Here is a 22,637-nt window from a genome sequence, read left to right as displayed (position 1 = left end):
TCAATAGGCCGCCTTTCCTTATCTCCAAAACAGATTAAGTCTAAATGCACATCTTACTCCTACCCAGGGTGGATTAAATTGCTTGCTTTTATGCTCATCTTTCAGCTGTGGCATTATTAATCTGCTTGGCTGGAGTCCTGAGAGACGCCCAAAGTCTCCAGGGGACTTGGTGGACTGTGTGAGCCAAAAGCTTCCAAACGAACACAGCAGTCTCTAAATCCTTTCAAACCTGTACTGATAAAGCCAAGCAAAGGCAGATAGGAGAAAGTATTGCTTCGGAGTTTTGTGAATTTTTAAAAAATGTGAAACAAGGACAGGAAAATAGCAGAAAAGGTTGCTGGAATGCCATTCAAATATGCTTTAGCTACCAGTTGGTAATTAGCAACAAAGCATTGTGCTAAACAGGATAAAAAGGAGTGTAGCCGATTTACTGAAATAAGCTCATTTAAATCATATCATACACTGCTTCATCTCCATAAATAAATAAAATGTTGGCATTGTGTAAATAAACGTATCGGCTATCTGAATGTGGTATTAAATGCAATAACTGTCTAACATATTGCATTTGTTCAGTTACTGTCTGCTCATTTACAGACACGTGATTAGTGTGTGAGAAAACTAGAATTATAATGGAAAAACAAATAATGTTAACTGAAATCATATGGAAAACATGGTAATGTTTCCCAACATCCTATTTTAACACACCTACAGACATTCCTTACATCATACTTGCCTACTTTGGGCAAATTCTTTCAGGGAGAGGGGCGTGTTGGAGGGCGAGAGGGGGCGGGGTGCTGCAAAACGCGGCATTTTGCCCCCAGTGAAGTAAATGGCGGTTTGTTGCAGGGGGGTGGGGGTAAAATGATGCGATTCCCAGCAAATTGCGTCATTTTGGGACGGCAGTAGCGGGATGCGGGAGATTTGCCTACTCTCCCGGGAGTCCGTGAGACTGACCCGAATTTCGGGAGTCTCCCGGACATTCCGGGAGAGTTGGCAAGTATGCCTTACGTGTAATTTTTTTTTTGTGATATCAAACCAAAGTCTCTATATAAATAGAGATCCACCAACACCCAAAACACCCCAAAAAGGGCTGACTCTAAACAAGAGTTAATACGTATTTAAATTAGAGCAGAAAAAAAATAAAAATCTTAAAAGGTTATTAATAGGTGCTCAAAAAGGGGTTGATGCAGAGTAGGACATATGTCAGTTTCAGTAGCATATCTTGTGTGAAATTGCTGCACAGAAAGTAGTTGAATGCATATGTGCCAATGAAGACTTGCACAATTCTGGCAATTACACCTGCCTGCGCCTGAGGCAAGAAGGGGTGTTCTAACATTGGCCCAGTACAGTAAGATGTGTTTCTGCAAATTCGGCAGTCCTGCCAAAACACAGATACGCCTGCTAGGAGAAGTATCTTTGCACCTGCTCTCTAGCAGGTACAAAATACTTGCTGATGATAACTTATCATAAACCAGACACATATGCTGCTCATCCAGAGGTGGATGCATCGCGAGGTGCATAAAGCTCTGCGTACGGAATAAAACATGTTTGTTTCCCGTTCTCTTTTTTAAAGTGTAACTTACTCTTATTTTGCAGCCAACTCTGAATCAGGTCCTAAGTGCAGATATTTGAACATTCAGGGTGGAAAGAGCAAGATCTTTATTAAAGCTATCATGAAGAAAGACTAAGAGGTATATTTACTGAATTGCGGGTTTGAAAAAGGGGAGATGTTGCCTATAGCAACCAATCAGGTTCTAGTTATTTATTTAGTACATTCTACAAAATGACAGCTAGAATCTGATTATAGGCAACATCTTCACTTTTTCAAACCCGCAGTTCAGTAAATATATCCAAGATTAAGAATATGTGAAATGCAAGTAGAGGTTGTATCCAGTTCAGGATTGCACAAAAGGACAATCTTTTTCCAAATATTATAGTAGACAACAAAATAATTCTTCTTTCTGATTTACAGAAGCACGTAAATCACCTTGCATCTTAACAATGACAACTCAATGTCCATGCCATCAAAGTAAGCTTCTCCTTATTAGGATATAGGATCCCTGGAGCAACTGGTAGAGGCCAATGTTGTTATAAGAATATCTCCCAAACCAATGTGAACCATGGGCATTGTGACCTCTGCTTTTTCTTTTCTGATCTTCCACAGAGTACGGACAATAAGAACACTGTTAAGGTTAAATAACTTGGAATTTTCATTAATTTCACCTGACTCCCTACTAGAGGACCAATCAAAGTCAACAAGAGAAACTACTGACCCCCATGCAAACCCATCAGTACATCCTCCAGATCTACAGTTGCCTGTGACCTGGTTCTTTTCATTCCCTGCAAAGTGTATAAATCCTCCTTAGTAACAAAAGTGCCCTGCATTGACCTCATCATCCTGGATACTAATGCCTTAAATTGCTCCAGAGACTGCAAAGTGGTCCATTTGGTCTGAGGAACACAGGCCACACAAAATGCCCCTTCACAATCCTCTGGCAAAGGAATATCACATGTTCCACAAACATGATGATGGGCTTTGTTACTTTTCTTCTCTTCAACAGACACTGAACCAAGGACAGGTGTTCTCCAGCTTTTTGGGTGTAGACACCACAGTCACAGGATAGGCTGACAGTAATCTACGTGCATAAAACAAAGAATTTCTGGGTTTACTACCTAACGGTAGTAACTATCATTCCCTTGGGGAACCCTAGTCCCTGCTTGTACCAGTGGAGGTGACTTGTCAGATTGCAGGCTTAGAGGCATGGTAAGCCCACTACACACAGAAAATAAAACATTAGCTACACTGGCCAACTACCGAGTTGGATAGACAGGCAGAATACTTCAGGGAATGGAGGAGCTGCACTATTTACCTTCTGGAGGTATTTCTTTTTTCCTAAAGATGCAAAAGATGAACTGCGCATAATGTCCCCAATAAGAGGTGTGTAATTAGAAGGAAGTGGGAGATATTCTAGTAAGAAGGGGTCACAGTAATAGGGAACACTTAGCGTTATACTATTTGTGAATTAATGTGAATGTCAGAATAGATGAAATACTAGCAACATAGTGTGCTTGGCTCACTTCACAGTGTTTTAAAGTTGTCAAAATTTTAAAAACTAAAAACAAATGGTATAGTCCTAAAGAATAGTCTATATTATTATATAACCGTCCACTTTGGAAAACCCAATACAATGTCCCAGAACACTGCCCAGAAAAAGCAGTCTAATTTTTTTATATATAGTGAAAATGTTCTTATGTGTACTTGTGGCCCAAAACTTTGCACCAATCGATCAGGTAATTAGGAGTTCATCTAAAGCAGAGTACCAGTTGCCTTGAAACAAAACCAATATAGGATATCAGCTTATACCCAAAAATGATGTATATAGGCAATAAAAAAAAAAATAAGTCGGTAATTACACCACAGTGGAGACTGTCTGTCCTCTTGCAGCTCTATTTCTCCTTAGATCAGCTGGTGCATGTAAGTGTGCATGTCTATGGGCTTATGTATTCGTACACTAAATCATCTCGTTTAGTTAAAATATAAATAATTTGTTAGTTGCTCTAACAATAATACTTGCAGTGAATCTCAAGAACGAAAATTCAATTGTAAAAGTCTACAGGACTGTTCACGAGTCCTCAAAGCAGCGATGCATCCCACTGTAGAACGCACAAACCCATAATAGGCAGAACAGCGTTTCAGTGCTAGATCCGTCTTCTTCTAGGATGTACAGTAGTGCAATGACATTTCTTTATTCCTACCTCTACTCAGCTGATTAAGTAATTACATGCTCTCCCTTCCCTCTCTTACCACCATTAAATAATTTCAGACCTACTTTTTCTAAAGCGGTGGAACAGATTTAGGGACCCATTTATTAACATGAATCAATAAGGTAGATTTACGAATTCACTTATTGTCGCAATTTATCAAGAAAATATAGCTGAGGCGGCTGTTATACTGGCTTAGATCAGTCTCTGCAGAAATGCACAAGCCGTGAGTCCTGTAGGAGCACGTATGATCTAATCCTAGACATTAATACATCAATGTCCAACGACCAGGGGGTATATTTACTAAACTGCAGGTGTTAAAAAGTGGAGATGTCGCCTATAGCAACCAATCAGTTTCTAGTTATCATTTATTTAGTACATTCTACAAAATGACTGCTAAAATCTGATTGGTTGCTATAGGCAACATCTCCACTTTTTCAAACCCTTAATTTAGTAAATATACCCCCAGGAGTAATACCATAGAGAACAATGTGAACAACTGATAATATTTCCAATAAAAAAAAAACATGTCCATTGCTGCAGCACATTCATTGCAGAGCTCTCTTTCAACAGTAGGATTATTGTCTGCAGGTTATTCCTCTTTCCCTTATGGTGAAACAGCGGCAGATTTGGACTAGTCACATACATAATTGAAATACATCCAACAGAAAAAGAAAACCCCAGAGCCACAGCAAGAAATTCGTAAAACAGCTACTGGTTCACACACGTCATAGACAAAAGAAAGATGATACTCTTAGCAGATACATCAGAACAGGCACACTTCTAAGAAAATGGGGCCTGGGGGCTCAAGCTATTATAAAGCCTGGCAATTCACGTCATTATTATTTCACAATTGAAACGTAAAAAATCAATCCTGAATAACCACTGTTGTGTTTGGTGTTTCTAAAGTGACATCATAAACAGTGTCGCTATAAAGGCCTTAGTTCATATGGCTGCACAGTAATCAATACACGCACATTATGGATTTTTACAATCCCACTGTAATAAAACACAAGGTCTGATGATCTGCGCACGAAACGCAGGGCCATTGCAGGAGATAAAGAACAGAGCAGCTGATTACAGTTTTATAAGTAGGGCTAGTGAAATTTGTCATGACCCATGATCTTAAAGGAGTCAATGATGTGTGGAAAAATTACATTTTAATTTAATTTAATTTTTGTTGCATCACGTTAATTTCTGCAAAACCATGCAGACATTTCCAAGTGGATTGTAGCTGAATAAAAATAAACACATTTTTTTTTTTATAGAAATTTACATTTGAGGAAACTTAGCACTCTGACTATAAGTTTAAGTTGGTTCTCTCCGGTTGGCTTCCATGACTCAGAGATATGGTGGTAAAATACGGCAATTACAGATCAGGCACAATGAGGCCATACCCACGGGGTTCACCGAAGCATGAACATTTCATGTATGAGGAGCTGAGGCTCCATGTACAGCAGCTGTGTCATGCTATGCGTACAGATCTGCAGAAGAAGTGAGCAGTCCATTTATTAAGCTGGACACAGTACATTCCATGGATATACCCAATGTCATCATTAGTTTAAGTGAAGCCCTAAGCTGAGGGCAATTAAAATTTCGTGCTATATTTCATCAGCACTGCATTAGGGGTTAAACATTTGGTGTCAGCCAGCCTATCACTCCTGGGGGAGTGGTTTCACAGGAGGGCATAAATTACATGGGAGATGGGGGCTGGCTCTCTCTTGTCCTGGATGCCAGATACCTCCCGCCCGGCATAAGCTGGTTATACTAAATTTAGGCCTTGTCTTAGGTCAAGGCGCTGCGGGTAGGAGAGCAATGCAGTCAGCGGCTAATCGAAGGTACTACCGTTTAATTGGCCGCACGTCACTGCCCCTTTTGCAGTAACCTGACTCTTGGCCTCTGGGGCGGAGTATATACGGTCGTATATGACAATGTGAGTCCAGAAGGGGGCAGTCACGATGACGCCAAGTTTAGTACCGACCAATCGTAAAGACTTGGGATACGTAAAGTCTTGGGACAGCGGTATTGCTTCACCTTACGCTGTAGTATTGGTTTAAAGTTTAGTCGTTAGCTGACTGCTTCGCTCTCATCGCCATTCAGAGTTTTAAAATAAAAATAAAATTCTTCCACAAAAATAAATACGCCCTTTTTTTGCCAAACTTATATCTGGTGTCCGTGTCGTTATTTTAGATAAGAAAGTATTTAGTGTTTAATCATTAAGGTATATGTGCAAAGATAAAAGGTATTAGCACTGAACATTTTAATGAGGCAGAGTAAAGAAAAAGCTACAGCTGAAGCTGTAGCCAAGGAATCCTACTTCTTTACCTTGCTAAACCTCTGACAGATGCTAACTGTACAAGAAAGAGTAGAAATGAGCAACAAGTCAAGAAGATCTGAACAAGCTAGAGAGCATAAATATTTTCATTAGTAACTATTATGGAGAGCAACGTTGAGCAATTATCAGTTACAGTGAGGAGTCTCTGCTCTGCGTGGGGAAATACAGAACTGAGTGGAGGGTTCTCACGGTAGGTGATTGAGGCAGGACATCAGGACATGTGAGTTTTATAATGAATAGAAATCTTGGGGGCGGGCTGGGCAGGGGGCTATGATCAATCCCCTCTATTCAGTGCAAGAAAATAGTCTAACTAAAAAGATATGTCGGAGATTTGTATATACATTAGTTTCTAGTTTCAATTAATCTTTATCTAGATAGAAAAAAAAAGAAGAACATGTACCTGCAAATAATATGCTCCCTTTGGCTGCGCATACAACATAAGGAAGCTGTAGTCTAAGTTTTGCTTTGTTCTCCACCTATGAAAGAAGATGATTATTATTTCAACAATTCCTGCGACACCGGTTTCTATTTATATCTTGGCCAGCCAGCTCCACAAGTTAAATTACAAATCCGGGAATGAGATACCAACACAGACTGCAGGTAAATTTAGAGAGGGATCTCATTTAGTGATCCATTAATATGTCTTGCAACGGAGGTAATTCTAAGAACAGTACTAAAAAATATTATTCTTTGTAAAAGATGAAAGAAGAACATTTCTTTTAAGCTTTTATACACAAGACACTGTCATATTACCAATATGAAAAAAATGGCAAGTTAACATTTTTATCTCTGTTTTGCTGATTTGGAATCACGGTCTGTGCATGTATACACAGGAGGGTGTTTTTTGAAGCGTAAAATGGCTGTTTTACAGCATACAAACAATTTTGGAACTGACGCATTTTACAAGTGCATCTAGATTTCCGCAAGGGTAAAACTGGTTTATGGAGGGCTGTGGCAGGATTTCTAGAGGAGCAACAGATTGTTGGGAAGCGTGGTGGCATTCCTCGTGAAGTGTGGAGGTGACGCATCATTGTTTTGCCTAGCAGTGCAGTAATGAGACTGCAAATGGACTTGGATTTTGCACCAGCTGAAGCTTGGTACAGGTCAGGTTTTGCCCTATGCTCTTAAGTAGATCCGTTTTGCACCCTATGCAGTACTTAAGTGGAGAAACGCATGGGAGAACAAGATACACCATGCAAATACCTAGGCGTTTGTGTAAGTGACCTCCAACAATGTCTACAAGAGATTAGCGCAACAGCTAGGTAACAGTTGTAGCCTCGCTCAGGCTAAGGTCAGGCCCGGCACTCCCATTAGGCAAGGTTAGGCACTTGCCTAGGGCGCCGGGCTATAGTGTGAATAATAACAACCGATATTTTGCAGCACGCTGAAAAAGCAACAGGCCAGTAAAGATCAACTGCAGCTGAATAAAAGAGTGACACATTTTATCCACACAAAATAGCTATACATTTATAATGGTTATGTTCAAACATAAATTTAAACTTTACACAATGTTGATGATTATTTATGCTAATTGTGGATTCAGTCTGATAAATTATTGTACCGTACCTTACTCGCTCTGTGGAATCCCCAAAGGTCTCTTTAATATTGGAGAAATCTGGGTAATATAATGGCGAAGGAGAAATGATCTCAAGGACACCAGACTGTATTTCATGAGGAAAACTGTGAGTAGAAAATAAAAATACGTACATTTCATGGTTGAAAAGAAATCTATCATAACTATCATTTAACAGGACTACTGGTGGTGGCAGACAGGCTCCTTGTACAATAGTGTTTTTCATAGTGCTCAATTGCACCCATGCTGGATAATAATAGATGACACTGCCCCCGGGACTTTGCTCACTGAGCCCCCTTTCATAGCAGGTAAGAGGTCACAGTGCTGTGGAATTTGGCTGAAGCCAAAAAACAAACGTAAACACACACACACACACACACACACACACACACTACACAGTATAAACAGTATACACGGTATAAACGCACACACATGCACAGACATATACACACAAAGAAAATGAAATTGTGTAGGTGTGGGGGGGGGGGGGGGGGCAGTTCACTTTTTTGTCATATTTCTTCTGTTGGCTAAAGTCATTCAAGCAGTAATAGGACACTTACCTTTCTTTTATATTGTTAGCAAGATCATTCACATACTGGGCATTTAGCTGAAATGGAAAAAAGAAAAGCATTGCTCAGTGGCAGAGTGATGTGTTTACAATATGTTTCACATAATAGGCTGAATTAGCTGTACACACAAGAAGGCTCCGATTGTCTTGTATTTGGCACTGAAAAAAACTTTACATAAAAAAGGTCTTAGAAACCAGACTCTCAAAGGTTAACAGAATCAGTGTGAATAGGGACCTGCAATTGTTTCATTAAAAGTTAAACTAAAATATACATCAGGACAGCTCCCTCTACCACCTGTTGTACTCCTGTTCTATGAGACAACAAACCTTAATCAAATCCACTCCCCTACACAGCTGCTTGGACTGTTGGAGGTATGAATACTGGTTATACCAAGAGGGTGGTCCTTAATATATTTAAGAACTTGCATTTGAAATTTCTAAGTTCTCATCATTACAGGTTTGTTTAGCTGCACAAAAAAGGCACTCTTTACCAGCACAATTTCCAAAATCATCACTTATTTATGAGGGTCACTCAAGGGGTCTAGTGTCTAGACTTTTCTTCTGTTTGGTTACAGAGAGTGCTCCCTCAAGCACTCATAAGGTTGATTCCAGCTGGGAACAGGACATAAGTCCTCTTGTTTATGAGGAATGGGAGGATACAAGTTTCCCCTTGGCTCCATCTGACACAAATGTAGATATTACACAATGTGTGTTAAACCCCCATTCGGCTATCCAAATGCAAGACAACTGCCTCCCTGCACTTTTTCTGCTCGGCTGGATGCTGGACCCATTTTCATCCCTTTTGCCCTCTCCATAAGCAAGTGATTTTTTGGCTTTACCTTTTGCGTTTTGTTAGTTTTATTATGGGCACTTTGCTACCCACCTGATATTAGGATATGCATTATTGATGATGAGCTTCCTTTATCACATCCCCACCTTCTCAAACTACTTTATCATACCCATAAGACAAATGCCTAGCATTAACTACACACTTGCCCCCTTTGACATCCCAATGGATTTCTTTAGCGAGTTCTGGCCTCCCTGATAAAAACTTACTACATAACCATTGCCCCTATCAACGTGATCTAGCTAAGCAATTTAGGTATCCATTATAAACCAGTGTCTACCTCTCTCACTTAAATGGCTATGAATCTGCTCTCCAAATACCAATTAATACCTATTTTTATCCATTAAGATAAGTCAATTGTATAGCTGCAGATTATTGGTTTTCTTTTTACAGATGTAGATTTTATACAGCATGCTTTTTATACTACAAGTATGTTATCTACAAAGTATTTGCACACAAATAAAAAACCTACTTTATGCACTTTTTCCACAACCGGTCATCAATTACATGTGTACATGCTCAGAGTCATATTTAAAAGAAAGTACGAGCTGACATTTATGAACAGAGAAAAATGCAATGTCATGCAAACGTGGAATTTCTTGGATCCAAAAAAATAGAGAGACATACGCACAAGAATGTTGATACGCAAACGACTTTAAATTCCTTTTTTCTGACACGGTCGTATTAAAGCTAATTCACAACTGAGTCAACCATATTTCTGTGCCTTTCCTCTCTAATGCCATTACAAAGTGCATTCATGCCACTTATCCATAAAAGCTACAAGTCTGCTTGTTGCCCAGCACTAGCCTATACCATGGCATGCAATATCCCATCAATCCTTACCTCCGCTATGAAAACAATAACAACACAATCTTCTTCTTCCTTTGCAGACATCTCTGAGAAGAGGGACCTTAAAGTATCTAGCAAGTAGCTCTGTTTGTCTCTCTTGACAGTTGGGATACCAATAACTACAGACACTGTGGACAAAAAGGATGAAAAACAGATTATCAAAAAAATACTGCACTTCTGAATTGCAAGGTAAGGCTGAACTGACTAATAGATTAATCAATTAGTGTAATATCTCAATATTAGAACCTGTGGAATTGGCAGACACATTGCAGCCTTCAGTAAATGAAGTCCTTTTAGTGTTAATGACCACTATATGTTGGATTTTTAAGCAGTTGAAAACTTCAAATGCTAATTTAATAAAAAAAAATAATCTAGAAAGTATCTACTGAAGTAATTTATGATTTACTAAATAAGCAGCGAAGAACAAGATTTATTAGTCGGCAGTACCCCTTGCAGCGATATCCAAAAAGCAGCCCAGAGGCTAGATGTAGTCACTCACTAAACTAAATAGCATCTACTGTAAAACCATACTTTTTATTACAGTCTTGTATACAGGTATACAAGAACATTATAAAGTGTACCCTGGGATACGACAAATTATATAGAGAGAGACATAGATAAACCAGTATATATTAGCTACATTATAGACATGAGATGAATAGCTAGATACAACATAGAATATTATACAGATATAAATTACATAAATAGATTATTATATGTGTATGGGGGGTGTGGCAGCTACAGGGCCCAGTGGTGCAGAGGCCCGGCAATGCCACTGTGCTCACGAGAACAGTGGCTTATTTTGAGCATGCTCCGATGCCACCAGCGATAAGATTTACCCTCTTTCGCCCAGCAAGAGCATCCACATGATGTGCATGACAAAGCCTATTTAAAAGCATCACGGCAGTCCATGTACGTCACAATACTTGCTCTGTTATTGCCATCTCAGGACAGCGATGATAGAAGATGAATCATATTAAAAAATGCTTTTTTATTCAAGGTTTAAAGATTTTAAAATAATTGTTTTTATCTATGTGTAACTATTTACTCTTCCACTAGTCTGGGCTTTTAGTTCCACTCCGCATGCACATATTGGCAGAGACTCACCCAACGAGGAAGCAAGTTGACCATTACCCGTTCAGGCCAGTATTACGAGGCAGCTCAGCTACCTCAAGGAGATTTCGGTAAAATGCAGAGATGTATATTGGTGATTAAAAACAAATCCTATTTATCGTTGTATTTTGGTAAATATGTCCTTAAATTCTAAATGGGGAACGGGGGGGATTGGGGTGACCATTCTTAAAGCCTGAACAGATTATTCTTGAATCAAACTGGTCGGTTTTCCATGAACTGTGAGAATTGAACTTATGTTAAACAAATATATAATATATATATTAAATAGACAGATGTTAGATATTATATTTATAGATATATAAAAGAAACTGTATTCTGTTTCTAGGACTGATCAATATTCTGGTAGTGTACTTTCTCCATGCATATACAGTCAACAAGTGTAAACAAAAAAAATAAAAAAGTATAGGGAAATTCTTGGGAAAAAAAACAAACAAACAAACTAATCACTTTGGAACCAGAATAAACCAAATCCCCAGTGCATAGAACACCATGCCTCGTCCCCTCCCCTGGGGCAGCTCAATGCAGCCATTTTTTCCCAATGCTCCATATTTCCCTCCATTTTAAAGTAGCAAGTCTAAATGTTCTGCTGCTTACGTGGTAATGCAGCTTTACATGAGGAATGCACTACTACACCTTACTACCCCTATCTAATGGTTCTATAACGCAAGGACACACATAGGTCTGCCGCATGAGACGAATCATGAGAATAATATTTATTCAGTATTTATAGTGGACACATCACCAACACACATTGGAGGCAACCATTTTGTGTTTGTACCTCATTGATGTCTCGCTGGTTCCTAGTGAATAGATAATTTGCACTGATTTGTTCCCCTACACAAGATGACTACTTCCACTGTGACCAGGGGAGGCCATCATTGTGGCAGTTTTGTACACACATCTATTACATGCTTATACAAAAAAAAAAAAAAAGTATCCTACATATTGTCGCCATTGTTGTGTGAGGGTAATTGCTATACACATACAGCTTGCAGAAGGAGGGATTCTCAGTATGCAGTCAGGAGGGTTTCTGAGATACAAAGTGTACTGGTGGACTTACAAAAGTACCCAATTTTCAGGTACAGTCACAGGTTTTCAGTAAGGCTTTTGTAACATTTTTGTAATATATTTTCTCTCTTTCTATATAATGTGGGATTTTAATGCTCTAGTCTTATTCTCTGCCCTTTATAAGTTGATATTTATTAAAGATAATACTCAGCAAACAATGTCAATATAACCATATTTAGTGAACATATAAAACATGTTGTAGTACAACAAGGTTAACCTACACTTAACTGAGTACCTTGCTTAGATGCATCTGTTTAAAAGAAAACGGGTACCTGAAAATTATTTTAAAATATTAGTAATTATGCACTTGACACAATTGTACCTATTGTATCTATGTTTAAGCAGACCAATAAATTAGTGACAAAATGATAGAACAGTCCAGTGCAGAAAAGCACAATTAAAAATACACACATGCCTATGCATTTTAAAATTACATCCTCAACTTGTCCACAATCTGCATGTCTGCAGTACTTACAGTAAAGAAAGTGAACTGGAAATAAATCTATCATTCCAAAAATACATGAAAAGGTTTTCTTGAGTGTCTGATGACTCACAAACTGTTCATTATATTACGAGGCTCATGCACTGTCCTTCCTTGTGTTGTTTTATTCCTTTATTAATTATGAGCAATTTGCATTAAACTACAAGTAGCAGCATGTTAGGGAGGACTGTTCTGAATATAATGTAATCAGTTGTGTTACCGAGATAGAATGCCAAGCATAACTAGTGGGTTCTTTCATTTAAAAATGTTTTTTAATTAACAGATGCGGGAGGAGGATCTGGGGGAGACGCTGAATGATGAGGAAGAAATAAGAGCCAACACTGCCTCCAGCTTGAGCTGTGTGTGAAAAGGAAAGAACATGCATATAAGCTCTTATATTGCTGGTACTTCCTACTTCCACAAAATTTACCCTGACTCATCCAGCAGATGCTGGAGAGGTTGCACAATTAACAGATCCTTCCTCCATATATGGTGGCAATTGCTCCAAGCTAGCCCCGTTCTGGATGGAACTGCGAAACTTTGCATCCCAATTATTGCAAATAGATATCCCCCTCTCCCCCAGGTTCTTCCTCCTACCACTTTAGATCCCGTCTGCTACTGTCCATCAGATGAAAATGATCAAGACACAGCTTCAGCTGCCCTACGTCAAATAGCCACTGACTGGAAACAGCCCTCTGCTCCAACGCTTCAGATGATCATTGGCAGAATTTGGTACACATACAAAATAGAATATATGACCGGCATTATTCACAATAAATCTAAATTGTTCAATAACGTATGGGCACCACGGGCTTCTTACTTCCATAATTAAATCCCCTTCTCAACACTACCTAATCTCTTAGTCCTGACCTTCCTGGTTCCTGCCCTCCACACTCCCCCTACCCCTCCCTTTCTTCTCTCTTCTGTTCCCTATCTCTTAGTCCTTCTTTCATAGCAGCATGTCACACCACCCCTTTTCCCAAACTTACTCTCCAATCCTCTCTTCTATTTTCTCTCTTCCTCTCTTTAAAAAAAATGGTTCAGCAGCTACTACTACCAACCGCCCAGTTATATGCTCAATGTCATTTTTGTGTTCCTTCACACTTCTTTACTACAAATCTTATTTATACACTTTACTGCGCTTTTTTTAGTGTTTACATGTGTACTGTTTTCCATTACGTCATTGTCTGATGTTACCTGCTGAACATTGAATAAATACAGTTGTTAAAAATGACTGGAAAAATTTTTGTGCTGCAATGACATCTCTGGGAATAATGTTTTTATTTCAAAATCTAATTAAGCAAGTTTAATTTTTTCCAGACCAGACTGTCATTTGTTGGCATATAAGATTAAATATATATATTTTTTTATATATGGCAAAGTGGAGAGAGAAAAAAAAAAAAAAAAACACCAAAAAGTTGACATATTCTGAATTTGTCACACAATTACCTTTAAACAATTAGTATTTTTGTGAGGGTGTGAGGTAATTATAGGGCCAGGAGAAACAGGACAATAGTTTTTCTTCATATTTTTACCACGGGAGATTTCAAAAGTAACTAGTATGTCAATTATTACTATTGCTCTGCATAGGGGGACTGACTGATGTCACAAGGACTTCCTGTGACAAATGTAGTAGTGCACTTTGGCAATCGGCGTTTTCCTTTAATGGCACACAATCATTGTGAGGCCACCAACCACCCAGTACAAACTCTGTCCCAGCACCGGATCTTGTGCTCTTCATTAGCATGGGGGCTCAAGGATCTTAGGTGGTCGCACCACCATGGACTGCCATTTTGTGGTTGTTGTTGTTGTTTACAGATGGGAGTGGGAGTCAAGCTCTAGTACCAACACTCAAAGGCAGACAAGAATGAATTAAACAAGGGTACTTGTGTCTTAAAGTTGCTTCCTTAAAAAGTTTGGTAAATAATTCAACAATTTTCCCAAGTAATTTGGCCACTTTGAATGCTTTGCCCCTTTCTGGTATTGCCTCAGTTCAAATGTAAATAAGTTTTTAGTTACTATAACCTCCCGTTATAAATCATTGAGGGGCTCATTTAGAGTCGGATGTCTGTTTTAGAGTAAGATACGCCTATAAGTACTGCACATGATGAGCACCAAAACTGTGTACGCATACGTTTGAAGATACCTTTTTGCTTATCATTGACTTGCCATTTGATATTTAAAGGGGGAAAAAACAAACAATGTTATTTAAATTAACCTTTTTTTTTTTTTAAATTTAAAATTGTCATTTTAATTTAATTCTATTTAATTACATTTTAGATTGAAAATATAACTTTTGCATTATTGATAACGCAAGGCAATATTCTCTCGTCTTTATGACACTTCATTATATTATGACATTGTGTTGAAATGGAGCGATACAACTTTAGCATTTACTAGTAATAATATCGCACCTCTCTACGCTATCCCAGGCCATAAGTATACACACTTATACACGAGAAGTGTGGCCTTCAGCCTGAACGCAGTTAAAATCACGTGGGTGAGTGATTAGGTGTTTAGCCTATGGGCTTCTTCTATATGTGAACCAATAAGACAGAGGAGGGGGGTAGCTTAGTTTTATATAGGTGAAGTTCTCCAACATTTTCCCCTCTCTGCTTCCGGATTCCTAGCTGTGCAGTTGGAGCTGTGGATTCAGGCCGTGTGGAGAGTGCTTTTGTGGTATCGTATTGCAGTTCTGTGTATTGTACTTGTTCTTTGTCTTTGTCTGTGTGTATTTTCCTTCCTTCCTTGTCTCTGTTCCCTCCGTTACCCCCCCCCCTTCCCTTCTCTGTTCCTTCCTTCTCTCCCCCCTCTCTTCTCCTTCTTTCTTTCTCTCTCCCCCCTCCCCCGTTTTTCTCCCCCAGTACCTCCTCTCTTGTGCGCTTCGGGGCTTCGTGGTGTGGATCCCCCCCATTTCCTCCTTTCTTCTGGTTTCCAGCCATCGTGGTCATGTCGCGGCCTAGCAGGGTGCGTAGTGCACCAGCTAGATATCGGTAGGCGGGGCCAGGTCCAGTGTCCCTTCCTTCTTCCCCGTCTGCCCGGTTAGCGGGTGTCGCTCTCTCGGCCCCTGGCGGTGTGCCCTCCAAGGGGTCACGCAGTGTCTCCCCCCCTTCTTCCTCCAGGAGTGTGGCTGTCACGAGGGGAAGGCGAGCTCGGGTGGGCATAACGGTCAGCGGTCTCATTCCGTTGGCCCAGGCATCTGGTTTCCCAGCGGGGGCAGGGGTGGAGGAGGTTGGCCCTGTCATCGGGAGGTTCAGGGGGGTCTCTGGTCCGTTCGTGCCCCTCTGATAATGCCCCCAGGCCAGTTTCAGCAGGTGGTGTGTTTAGGGGCTTGGAGTCTTCTCCAGTCCGTGGGTCCCGGGGAGTTTCCAGGCCCAGGGTGGAAGATAGGGTGGTGTCCACATACAGAGGTTTGGGGCCTGTGATTTGGGATCCTCTTACCCCAGGGGTGCTACCTTTCCCCCCTCCTGTCGGTGAGTCCGTTCGGGGGGTGTTAGCTGGGGGGGGGTCAGTCATGTTCCTCTCCCTTCCACTACGGGTGTTGTCAGTGGGGACAGCGGATTAGCAGGGCTAGGTCTAGATAAGCCCTGGCATGCCTGGCATGGAGAGGTTCCTTTGCCTCCGGTGGGGGGAGGGGGAGGGGCGGACCCTCTGGGTCTTGGGGCTATTTTTCCCTGGGCAGGTAGTTCCTTTGCGGGCTCGTGGGGTCTGACCGGGGCGGGTTCCAGGGTAGGGTTTCTCTCAACTCCGTTAGGCCAGTCTAACTTGCGGTCTCCCCTCCCTCAGTTTCCGGCAGCCATGGCGGTTCCCACCCCGGTTGCGTGGGATTTGCCGTACCCGGCAGTGGGTGGGCCGGCTCTGGTCCCGGCGGGGGTTGGGGGGCCCCCCTTACCCTATTCCCTCCGGGGTTTACATGCATTCCTACCCGGTGCCCGAAGTGCCCATTGGGGGGGGGGAAGGTGTACGACCTGGGTGTGGCCCAGGCGCTTCATTGAATAGACCCCCTCCCCCGGGGTTTTTAGGGTTAGAGAAGGAGCTCTTGGGAGGCACTGCTTCAGTAGCAGTGGTAGATTCACCGGCAGTGAGGCCAGCAAGACTGCCAGATGTTAACGTGCCTCTTGTTACAGATTCGCAAGTTATGGTTGGAGGGACGAGAATGCAGCCATTGCAGGTGGTCGGTGACAGGCCAGGAGCGGAAGCGCGAGCTCTGGTCGCAGCATAAAGTCTGTCGCCGGCAGCGAAGACAGCAGCTGATCGGTCGGGACTGGAATCTCAGCAGGCGGCCGTCACGGAGGGCGTCGCAGCACCAGGTCCTTCCGGGGCGTCAGGATCCGGGACACAAGCGGAGGCTGTCGTTGATGGCGAGTTGTCGGATGTTGTTATTTTTTACAAGAGCTCCCACATAGTCCTCCTTTGTCCTCCACTGACGAGGATTCTCCCTCTTCATCGGGGGAGGGTCCTCGGAAATTGATTAAGTTGCTTAACACACACTTTGGCAGGTCTAGATCCCAGGGAGGGAGACGGGGTGTGGCAGCTAAGTTGGCAGCGTCCAAGGCCCCCATGGTGCTATGTGAGAACACGGCTCTTTTAGCAGGGTTACGGCCCAGTATTAAAGACAGGATTAGGAAGGGATGGTTCGTTAACATGTTCGAGATAACGAAGGCGGCCAAAAAGGGTTTAGACGCAGCTTGCGAAAGAGGGGGTATCGGCGAGGAGGCATATAAAACTTCCCTAATTGGGTGACCGGGTCGGTAGACATTCGTTTGCGCGTTCGTGTCCGTGGTTTCCAGTGAATTCGGAAGTTATTTGGATAGGCCGACGGGGTATGAGATGGAGGCAGTTCGCGTCGGTTTTATCCTGTGAGATTGCGGTTCGCGGAGCCCCCGATATCCTCGTGGTTCACTTGGGTGGTAATGACATTGGGCAAGTTAAATCCCTGGACCTCATTATACAAATCCGTGATGACATTTTGTCGGTCTCTAGGAATTGGCCGTCTATAAAGTTATGTTGGTCCTACATTGTACCCCGAAGGATATGGAGGTCTGATTTGCCCCCTATGGCTATTGCATCGGTGGTCAGAAAAGTGAATCAGATGGCTAGTAAGATCTTTCATCAGTCGGGGGGTTTTTCCATTTCTCATCCTTTGTTAAAAGCTGAATGTATTCATCTATTTAGAGTGGACGGGGTTCATCTGTCTGATGTAGGCATTATCTTTTTTATAGACCAGTTATTTTGGAGGCTTAGATCTGTTTGTAGGGCTGTGGTTGGCGGGCCGCAGTTGTAGTCATTCCTTCAGCGTGGGTGGGAAAGCAGTGCAGTCGGTAAGTTTGCATATGGTGCTTGGGCTATATTGTCATAGGTCACTACTCCCCCTACGGATTGTGTTGTCATCACATGTGTTGGGTCCAGTGTATGGGACTCTGGGCCAGTATGTTGAATATCTTGCTGGCGGTTAAAAGGGGGGTGTAGTCTTGCCGTTGGACATATATTTCGCACCGGCCAATAGATAAGGTATGATCCTGGGTTGGTGGTTCAATGGTCTGACCTTTCCACCGCTATTGGTTTTGTGTTTGCTGACTGCCCTGCTCTCGTCTGCCTTTCAGCCCCTTTAGTTTAATATTAGCCATTTAATAAATATATTTTAATTCCAACGTTATTCTGGTGTCCGTGTCGTTATTGGTTTTCTATGGTATTATGGTAAACACTATGAACTTCCACACTGTGCATTTTACAAACCCAGCGGTTCCCAAAGTGTGTGCCGCGGCTCCCAGGGGTACCGCAGCGCTGTCACAGGGGTGCCGTGGCCAGGAAGAAAAAAAAAAAAAAAAAAAAGTTACCCATTCGGCGGCACCTGGGACCCAGCATCCTCCTCCCTCCTCACTGAATCTCGGGCGTGACCTCATCACATCTGACATATTCAGTGAGAAGCGGCAGTAGAAATAGAAGAAAGAAGGCCAAGTATGGTAAGTAAAGAAAGGGGAGGAGAAATGGTGATAGTAAACAGCAATGGAGGGACAAAATAATGAAGGAGGGCACAGAGTGTGCGCGGACGAAGGCGGGCACAGAGTGTGCGCAGACAAAGGCGGGCACAGAGTGTGCGCGGACGAAGGCGGGCACAGAGTGTGCGCGGACGAAGGCGGGCACAGTGTGCGCGGACGAAGGAGGGCACAGTGTGATGATTTTTGTACGTTTTATTTTTTGATCTTATTCCTCTTAGTATTAGCTGTAAATTATTCTTTGACACAAATATAATTGAAAAAATATATAAAAATATTCTTTTCCCTTGGATTTATGTGTATAATTTTTTGCAAATAGCTTACTAAGTATTTCTGTCCTGACCTAAAAATTGATTGCATTATTTTGACCCAACTACTTATAACACGGGACTGCTCGGTAATTATTTTGGAGGGGTGACTTAAAAAAATTATGGAGACTCTAAGGGTACCGCCAAATGAAAAAGTTTGGGAACCACTGACCTAACCTATGTCTGGCACAAATGCTGCTGATGCAAAAGGCATCTGAACATATGCATGTAAATATTCTTTTTTGGGTACATCATTTCCCTGTATACACTGAGTGAATGTGTCCACCTCTAAATAAACCCTAGATTTACTAAACTGCGGGTTTGAAAAAGTGGACATGTTGCCTAAAGCAACCAATCAGATTCTAGCTGTCATGTAGTAGAATGCACTAAATAAATGAAAGCTAGAATCTGATTGGTTGCTATAGGCAACATCTCCAAACCCGCAGTTTAGTAAATATACCCCCTTGTGTGTTTAGACCAATTTTTTGTTTGCCTGTAATAGGATCCATACATATTATCAGCTGGTTAGAAGTATATGTTGTATACTTTATGTAAGGTTCTCTCCACAGTGCTACACAGCACTGGAGAATGGAGCATCTGCTGCCACCCTGAGCATACCATAGAGGAAATCTCTATGTATGCCTCCCGGAACATCTAGCAGGAGCAGGATGCCTGCCGCAACAAACTTTATACGTGTGCCTAGCGGCCGAGAAGCAGACAGAGAATCCTGTGCCAACGGGCACATGTACATAATGTGCAGCCACAGGCAGCCCACCCCTGTTAGGAGTGAAAGAGGGGCAAGGCGGGTACTTCCCCTAAAATTAATCTAGATCCGTTCCTGGCTGCAACGGCAAAAGAAATGTCTATTATTATTATAGTACAAACTTCCACATTTGCCAGACATCGTTCCACCGCTGATCAGGATTTTTAGGAAATTTATAAAACCACACGATATGATGTGCTTTGGTACGATAAAACAAGAGATTGTCGTTTATTCTGTAATCAGCACGACAATTGGATAAAAAAAAATATTATCTGTGTACCCAGCTTCAGAGTCAGGATCAAATCCATCTTGTGATGCAAGGGTGCACATGTAGGTTTTCTTTCCATGTACCATTTTAACAATTGCAGCTTTATTTCTACACTGCAATTTAGAGTGAAACCCACAAAGGGTGTAGGGAATGATTGTTAATAATTTGAGCAATAGCTAGGAAGTATTTTACACATTTGGAACCATGATACCTTACCCATATTGACTCTTTATGAGGAAAATGTATTTAATATATTTTGAGTGGATTGGATGAAGGTGTCCATGAATTAAACAATATCTGAGTTTCATTAAGTATGATAAAGTTTTATGGATAGTTTCAAATCTGATTAAAATCATTTGACTTAGAAAGTTATACTATTTCCATAAATCTATTAGGTTTTACCAGGGTCGCGCAACGAAGCTTTATATTCTTTTTTTCATCAATATTTATTTCCATAAACATGTTTCTTTTCAGTTTGTACAGACTGTTTATGCACATTCAAAAAACCAATAACAAACAAAAACAAAACACTATCTATAACTAGATTGTCATGATCTAAACGCCACCCAAGTTTTCTTAATACATAAATGTCATGAATCACAAGACATAAAATATTATTTATTGCACACTTCCAGAAGATAAGTAAACCAGGACCATTTGTGTCTTGAGACAGAACCGCATGACCATCATTATGTCACCACAAAGTCAGTAGTCCATTTGCAGTCTGGTCCCATGCTGCACTTTGCTCAGCATTTTTCTCACATACTCAAATATGCACAGATCATAAACGACCTCATCAAACTATAAGTATTTGCTTGAGAAAACACACTCAAAAGCTAATATACTAAAGCTTACACATCTACTTGTAGTGAACAAAAATTGGAAATACCTGGTTAAATGAGGGACACCAAGCATATAGAAAGCAAGGCCTTCCACACAGGTGTATCTCATGCATTAACGAAGAACATAACATCAAAGCATGCTCAGAGTCATGTACAAAAATGCTCGACTCCCTGGTTGTCTATAATTATGGCTAACATGCTAGAGGAACCCTTAGTGACTCTGAAAGAGGAGTGATTGTAGGTGCTTGTTTTTCTTGGAGCTTCAGTTGCCAAGATAGCTCAGCTTGCCATGGTCTCCCAAGCAACGCTGTTTAAGGTAATGACAGCATTGATGGAAATACATGATCAGCAAAGGGCAACAATGGGAGGAAGCAAGAAAAAACTAATGAGTAACTATAGATCAACTGACAATAGATGTCAACCTGTGGAGGGAGCAGGTAGTGTCAACATCAACAATGGTCTAATGAGAACTCCATACAGCAGGCTATCATAGATGGACTGCAGTGCATAAACTGCTCATCACACCTGGCAATGCACATTTCTAAGTTCAGTGGGTTAAATAGCATAGGACTGCAGAGCACAGGTGGAAGGAGGTATGGTCAGATGAATCAGCCGTTCCCATGTTCTCTGCACCTCAAGAACCTGCAGCTTGTTTCAGAACGTTTTATGATATTTTTGTTATGGATAGCATTTCCCTTACAAGTTCTGGGTGCTAATCACTACTTAAAGGGATGCCGAGTGATCACCTTTACCCAATTTTGCAACTTTTTTCTCCTGACAGAAGGGGCATCTTCCAAAACAATGACAAAACAATGACAATGTCCCCTTTCACAGAGCACGTGTGGATGCCCAATGGATGGATGAGGATGACTGCGACGTTATCCATAGGTCAGAGCCTTCCTAGTCACTAGATCTGAACCCAGTTTAGCATTTATGGCATATTCAAACGGCAAAAAAATTGTAAGTGGGCGCTAGTTAACCTTGAATACTGATATCGAGCTGCAGCTGATCTGTGCAAGTTCTGGATCCTGCTAAAACACAACAGAGCAAATAGAAAATACAGAAATAGCGCAAAGCTTGGTATCTAACAATTTAATAGCTTTAACAAAGCTTGTAGGTACATGTATAAAAAACTGAAACTGCAATGTAGTATCATAAAAGGACCAGGAGCAAAATCATTGGCACATAACTCGTTGAAGTGCCAATTGGAAGGTAAAGGATTTTGAATCCAATAAGCATCAGTATAAAGTACAACACATTATAATATAGTAATGGACTGCCAGTTGATCAGGCTGGCAGTAATAACCATACATATGTAGAAGTGAGTGAGCATGCACACCGGTGTTTGCGAAATGAAGTATCAAAAAACAATTCATGGTATTCAAACCTATTGCATAGATGTAAAAAGCTGGTTCATAGCATCTCACTAATGTGGTATATACACAATTGATGTTGCGTGTCCATAGAGATATAAGCAAAAATACAGGGAAAAAAAAGTCTCCAAAATAAATGTGATTAAAAAATAATTGTAGATCCAATCTGTGCCAGAGTCCGAAGGGATCCTGCCGAAATCCGCCCACAGGTTTGGGTGCCGTATAATATAAAAGAAGAAGAAAAAATGCAAAGGTAAACCCCGGGGTTTGTAGGCTGGTCCGAGAAGCACTAATCCAGATATTGCAGCTCAGATGTCCTTATTCTGACGCGTTTCTCTGCGTTCAACCGCCGTTTCATCAGAGGTAATTTATGGCATATTCTGTAAGGCCGTGTGACACGCGAGTTTTAAACCACAATCCGATGTCAGCTGAGTGACTTTCTAGTGTAGTGTTTCTTAGCTCCAGTCTTC

The 22,637-nt window shown here is 41.3% G+C and overlaps 1 protein-coding gene across 2 annotated transcripts in view; it reads right to left on the bottom strand.

Annotated features, from left to right (window-relative positions):
* The window catches only part of MGAT4D (MGAT4 family member D), a 111,433-nt gene that overhangs the window by 45,873 nt on the left and 42,923 nt on the right, over nucleotides 1-22,637 (bottom strand). For both annotated transcript variants that reach the window (XM_075199573.1, XM_075199583.1), the window contains 4 exons: nucleotides 9,929-10,062; nucleotides 8,231-8,277; nucleotides 7,664-7,777; nucleotides 6,498-6,573 (listed from right to left, as the gene is read on the bottom strand). In XM_075199573.1, coding sequence (XP_075055674.1) covers nucleotides 6,498-6,573; nucleotides 7,664-7,777; nucleotides 8,231-8,277; nucleotides 9,929-10,062 — 371 coding nt within the window. The remainder of the gene's footprint in view (nucleotides 1-6,497; nucleotides 6,574-7,663; nucleotides 7,778-8,230; nucleotides 8,278-9,928; nucleotides 10,063-22,637) is intronic.

The sequence above is a fragment of the Mixophyes fleayi genome, chromosome 1, assembly GCF_038048845.1.
Source record: "Mixophyes fleayi isolate aMixFle1 chromosome 1, aMixFle1.hap1, whole genome shotgun sequence".
Classification (NCBI taxonomy): domain Eukaryota; kingdom Metazoa; phylum Chordata; class Amphibia; order Anura; family Limnodynastidae; genus Mixophyes; species Mixophyes fleayi.
This window is presented reverse-complemented; position numbering and strand designations above follow the sequence as displayed.